The sequence below is a fragment of the Ixodes scapularis genome, unplaced genomic scaffold (assembly GCF_016920785.2).
Source record: "Ixodes scapularis isolate PalLabHiFi unplaced genomic scaffold, ASM1692078v2 PGA_scaffold9__187_contigs__length_104089568, whole genome shotgun sequence".
NCBI classification, from domain to species: domain Eukaryota; kingdom Metazoa; phylum Arthropoda; class Arachnida; order Ixodida; family Ixodidae; genus Ixodes; species Ixodes scapularis.
The window spans coordinates 71,774,031-71,779,095 of NW_024609884.1; the positions used below are offsets into that span (position 1 = coordinate 71,774,031).

The window sequence follows — 5,065 nt, forward strand, 5'->3', positions numbered from 1 at the left end:
CGGCCCTGTCCGGAGTGTCCGGAGCCCAAAACGCGAGGGTTTTGATGATTCTTCCGTCTCGTGCGAGACCACCGCACCACCGTGTGAAACCGGTAAAACCACGACCACCTGCAAAATCACCGCGAGTAACCGCGAGACTGGCCGCGAGAGCGGAAACGCCGTCATCTCACCGGAAACCGACCTGTTCGCGCTCCCGCGCACAATTACCAGTTCTGACGAATGGTACTTACCTGAAGTTAGAGCGGGAATTATACGAAGCCTATGGAAGCACTTACTATCAAGTTCACAACTGCTTTCCCTTCTATACCGGAACTGACGTCAACGTTTCAAAGCTATTTTGAAAATAAAAAATAGGTGGCGCCCTAGGCGCTCCCCCTTAGGGAAGTATTCTCCCCTTCCGTCTTCATCTTTCCGAGTTAATGGTTACAGCACAGCTTGCGGCTGCATTGCGATGGTGGGGCCCCCACAAGAAAGAGGCACTTGTGCACTCAGAACACTTTTATTTCCTGTTCTGGTGATGGCACCTGGTTGGAGCTCTCGCTATGCGTTACCTCTGGTGCCATGTTGAACCACCTCGACCTGCGACAGGGAAGAGAATGTGATAATTTACCCCGAAAATGGGCAGGGATGTGGTGGGAGTGTGAACTTGATAGTAAGTGCTTCCATAGGCTTCGTATAATTCCCGCTCTAACTTCAGGTAAGTACCATTCGTCAGAACTGGTAATTATACTTCAGCCTCTGTCGCACTTACTATCAAGTTCACAACTGCTTGTTCAAAGCTTTCGCATGTGTTCTCAGCACCTGGGTTCCAAAGTGAGCCCGGGTATCTGATTGCCGTCGGTAAAAGCGGTTAAATGTCGCCTCGGAGGACCAGTCGGCTGCTGCTAAGATGTCGGCAAGTGGTACTCCGACCTCCACAGCTTTGGAGGTGGCCGCTCCTCGCGTTGAGTGCGCTTTGAAAACCGACGTGTCAATGCCCGCAAGCGTTAGTGTGTGTTTTATCCAGTGAGCTACTGTGTCCCGTGCTGCTGGGCGGAAAGGCTTCTGCGTAGTGAGCAGAAGCTGCGTGTGGGCGCCTCGGAGTCCTGCAGTTCGTTCGAGGTACACCTGCAAGCATTCCACTGGACACAATTCCCGAACCTCTTCGAATGCTGGGAAGAAGAGGGTGGGAAGGGGTTTAGATGCCCCAGAAGTCTTTCTGAGGCCACTGAGCCCAAGCTCCCAACCCGCGGATTGTTTACGGATGTGGCATGTTGAAAGCAGGCACAAGTCTGACGTCCTGCCTGCTGAGGCAAGGGCTAATAGCATAGTTAGCTTGCTAGTGAGCATCTTGAGGCTAAGATCCTTGTTAGGACCCCACGACTGCAGGAGGGTTGTCACCGTTTCAACCCTCCAAGTTGTGGGGTATCGGGGTTTGGGGGGTTAGAATTAAACACTCCCTTCATAAGGCGCACAACTGATGGGTGTTCCCCTAGAGGGCAACCGTCAAAGTTATGCAAGATCTGAGACAAGGCAGAACGGTAACACCCTATAGTGCGATACGCCAGGCCCTCCTTAAAGAGGCTAGCGAGGAAGTTGAGCACCTGTGTTAAAGTGGGAGAAAAGGGATCAACAGTCCTTGAATGGCACCAGCGTTCCCACCTGCGCCAGCAAGAGGTGTAGGTGAGCTGTGTTCCCCGCCTCCATGATGCCTCAATGAGGTGTGCAGCCTGCTCCGAAAGTTGGCTATGAGTTTGCTGGAGTTGGTCAGTCTCCATGCTGCTAGTGTCAGGCTCCCCGTGCTGAGCATTGGATGTACCTGCCCGTCGTGGCTGCGCAGTAGGTCGTGTGATTGGGGAAGACGACGCGGTTCCTCGTATGAGTGGTGCAGCAGCGAGGCATACCATGGCTGAGATGGCCAAACTGGAGCTACTAGAATGAGCGGACTGTTGGAGCTCTGCAACTTGGCAATGCATCTGCTCACAAGGCTGAACGGTGGGAAGGCATAGAGGCCCTGACCCGTCCAGTCCTGGCTGAGAGCATCCACTGCTGCCGCCTGAGGATCCGGCTTCCAGCTGTAGTAGTGCCTCACCTGGTGGTTGGAGAAGTCTGCAAAAAGGTCCGTGTGCACGGGGCCCCACAGACAGTTGATCCTGCTGAATGTGAACGGGCACAGCTTCCAACTGCTGGCATCCATCACTCTCCTGGATGCTTGGTCTGCATCCGTGTTCATGTGCCCCGGAATATGTTGCGCCCTGACTGATATTCCCCTCGCCCAACACCACGACCATAGCTCGTGGGCTATCCTGGTGAGTTGTGGAGAGCAGGTGCTGCCCCTCCTGTTGATGGCCGCTACTGCTGCTGTGTTGTCTAGCTCGAGGAGGATGGAGCCCCGAGACACATTCTTTGCCAGCGCCTGAAGGGCCAGGAAGGCTGCCATCAGCTCCAGGGCATTGATGTGCCAAGTGGATTGGAGTGGTGTCCAGTGATGCCCGATCGTCCACCCCTCCGAGCATGCTCCCCACCCCTTCAGCGAGCTGTCCGACTGTATCGTCTGTACTACTGGGGGTGTCTTGATCTGGCCCCTTGGGGTCTTCCTCAGTGCTCGGATCCACCACGCTAAGTCCTGCCGCGTGTCCCTGGATAGTGTAAGAGTGGTCGTGTATGTACCTCTCTGTAGGGCCCGTCTCAAATCTGTTTGAAGGTTCCTGATATAAAAGGAACCCTCCGGCAGTACCATTAGGCATGCATTCAGTTGTCCCGCCAAGCTTGCGACTTGGCGGGCCGAGATCACCGGTTGCTCTAGCCTCTGCTGTAGGTGGTCTAACAGGTTGGCGAGTTTCTCTCCAGGGAGCTCGAGCGTCAATCGTCTCGAGTCTATCGATAGCCCCAGAAACAACAAGTCCCGGGCTGGTGTCAGTACCGACTTCTCCAAGTTTACGGCAAAACCCAGGTTTTGTAGGAGGTTCACGATTAGATGTCCCTGGTTTGCGAGTAGGGAGGGGGATTGGTCCATGACAAGGATATCGTCCAAGAACATGACAATGCGAAGTCCCTTGGACCGGAGATAGGCCGCGACTGGTTTCAGTAGTTTTGTGAAAACTCTCGGTGCCGATCTGAGGCCAAATGGCAGCACGTTCCAACGGTAGACCCTGTCCCCCTCTCGGAAGCCGAGCCAGGGGCGGTCCTGGTGGCAGATTGGGACAGACAGGTATGCGTCCTTCAGGTCGATACGTATCATGGAGTCGCCCTGCTGGATAAGATCCCTCACAGAGTGCCACCCCTCCATCTTGAAGTGGTTGTGTTGCACCGACTCGTTTAGTTGTCGGAGATCTAGAATTGGGCGCATCTTGTTGTCCTTCTTTGGTACTATGAAGAAGGGGGAGAGGAACTTCACTTCGGAGGGTGGTACCCGAGAGACCGCTCCCTTTCTGACCAGCTCGGACACTGCCTCCCGGACCTGATTTGACTGCCCTCGGGTCGGCACGTTGTGCAACCCTTGAATCGCTGGTACCTGTGCAAACTCCAGCTTGTACCCCTGTGTTGTCTGAAGGACCCAAGCATCGTGGGTGAGTAACCTCCACGCTTCGCGGCAATATGCCAGTCGGCCCGCGGGCGGCAGTGCTAAGAGGTGCGGGCTTACCGTTGCCTCGATGTCCCTGGCGGAGGTAGGCCCCCCTCGTGTAGCCTCGGGAAGGGGGCCCCCCGTGAAAGGGCTGCCGGCCCACACTCCGGCTCTGGGCACTGGTCCCTGGGGCAGCCGAGCTGCGGGACCTCTTGGCTGCTGGCTCCGCGGCGGGAGGGGGCGGTTGGCGGGCTTCCCGGAGGACCTTGATGGTCTCGTTCCGCGTTCGCAGCTGCCCCAGGAAGCCCTCTCCAAACAGCAGTGGGGATCCCTCGTCCCCGCCGTCATGGGCCACCATCTGGCGGAGGTCTGGGGCCACTCGTGCAATCACCCCCTCCCGGCGCTCGCGGGAGAGCGACGCGAAGAGCCGCCCGAGATGGGCGGTAGCTGCCCCCACGTGGTCAGCCACCGTCTTTCTATCAATGGCCTCCTCCGTGAGGCCAATCTCTAATAGGCCAACCAGTGGCCCCATAGCAGCGGCCACTCCGTCTTGGCTTTCTCGGAGTGCCTGGTCCCGGGCAGCGACGTTGGCGGGCCCTTCCGAGCCACCCTCTGGACGGCGGCTCCTCTCCTTCGCCAGGGCCTTCATTTCCGGATTTAACTCCGGCACTGTGGCGAAGGGGAGCCGCGGTCGCGGGAAGCTCGTCAGGGCCGCCCTGCACCGCTCCGCGCGCCCTTCGGGGCCCCAGTGCTCTTTGAGGAAGTCGAGGAGGGCAGGGTCCACCTCCCGGGGACGGCCCTCCGTCGGTCTCCCCAACCAGGCATGGGGCTCGTCAGCGGGACCCAAAGGGTCCAGGTCTGGCGAGTTGCTCCGCTCACTATGCGGAGTTCGACATCCTCCGTGGCTAACGGAGGGAGGCGGTTGGTGAGCACCGCTACCGAAGTAGCGATGTTCGCCACCGTTCGTTGGAGCTCCACGATCTCGGCGGTTGACATCTGAGAAGCCCAAGAAAGTCACATATCGGTTAGAAACGATTACCGCCGCACTGATCTCCGTTGTCGAACGAAAGGGATAAAGGTGCTAAGTGTGGCCCTTGAGGCTGTTCAAGAACGCGCCACGTCGTCCGGAGCCGGAGCTCCCAAGACGCGAGTGGGGGCACCGGATGTAGCTTGAGATCGCCGCCTCTGTTCGGGGCCGGGGCCCATAGAACAACAAGGGGGATCGGACAGTTTGGCTTATTGAATAGCCCTTGTGACTGTCTAAGACCGCGCTGCGTCGTTTGGAGCCGCAGCTCCCAAGACGCGAGCGGGGACGCCGGAAGTAGCTTAAGATCGCCGCCTCTGCTCGGGGCCGGAGCCCATAGAACAACAAGGGGGATCGGGCCCTATTGCAAACCGAAAATAGTCCTGCTCTGTCCGGAGCCGGAGCCCATAGGACGTGAGCGCGGACGCCTGAAGTAGCTTAAGATCGCCGCCTCTGCTCGGGGCCGGGGCCCATAGAACAACAAGGGGGATCGGGCC

General features: G+C 57.9%; 1 protein-coding gene and 1 pseudogene across 1 annotated transcript; both read right to left on the bottom strand.

Moving 5' to 3' along the window:
- Nucleotides 1–483: 483 nt before the first annotated feature.
- Nucleotides 484–3,627, bottom strand: LOC120844848 (annotated as a pseudogene).
- LOC115308283 lies at nt 484–4,415 on the bottom strand. Its single transcript, XM_029966140.2, has 2 exons — nt 3,623–4,415; nt 484–579 (listed from the first exon to the last, which is right to left on the bottom strand). Exons 1-2 carry the CDS (start codon nt 4,191–4,193, stop codon nt 548–550), a joined length of 603 nt encoding a protein of 200 aa, XP_029822000.2. The 5' UTR covers nt 4,194–4,415; the 3' UTR covers nt 484–547.
- Nucleotides 4,416–5,065: the final 650 nt, after the last annotated feature.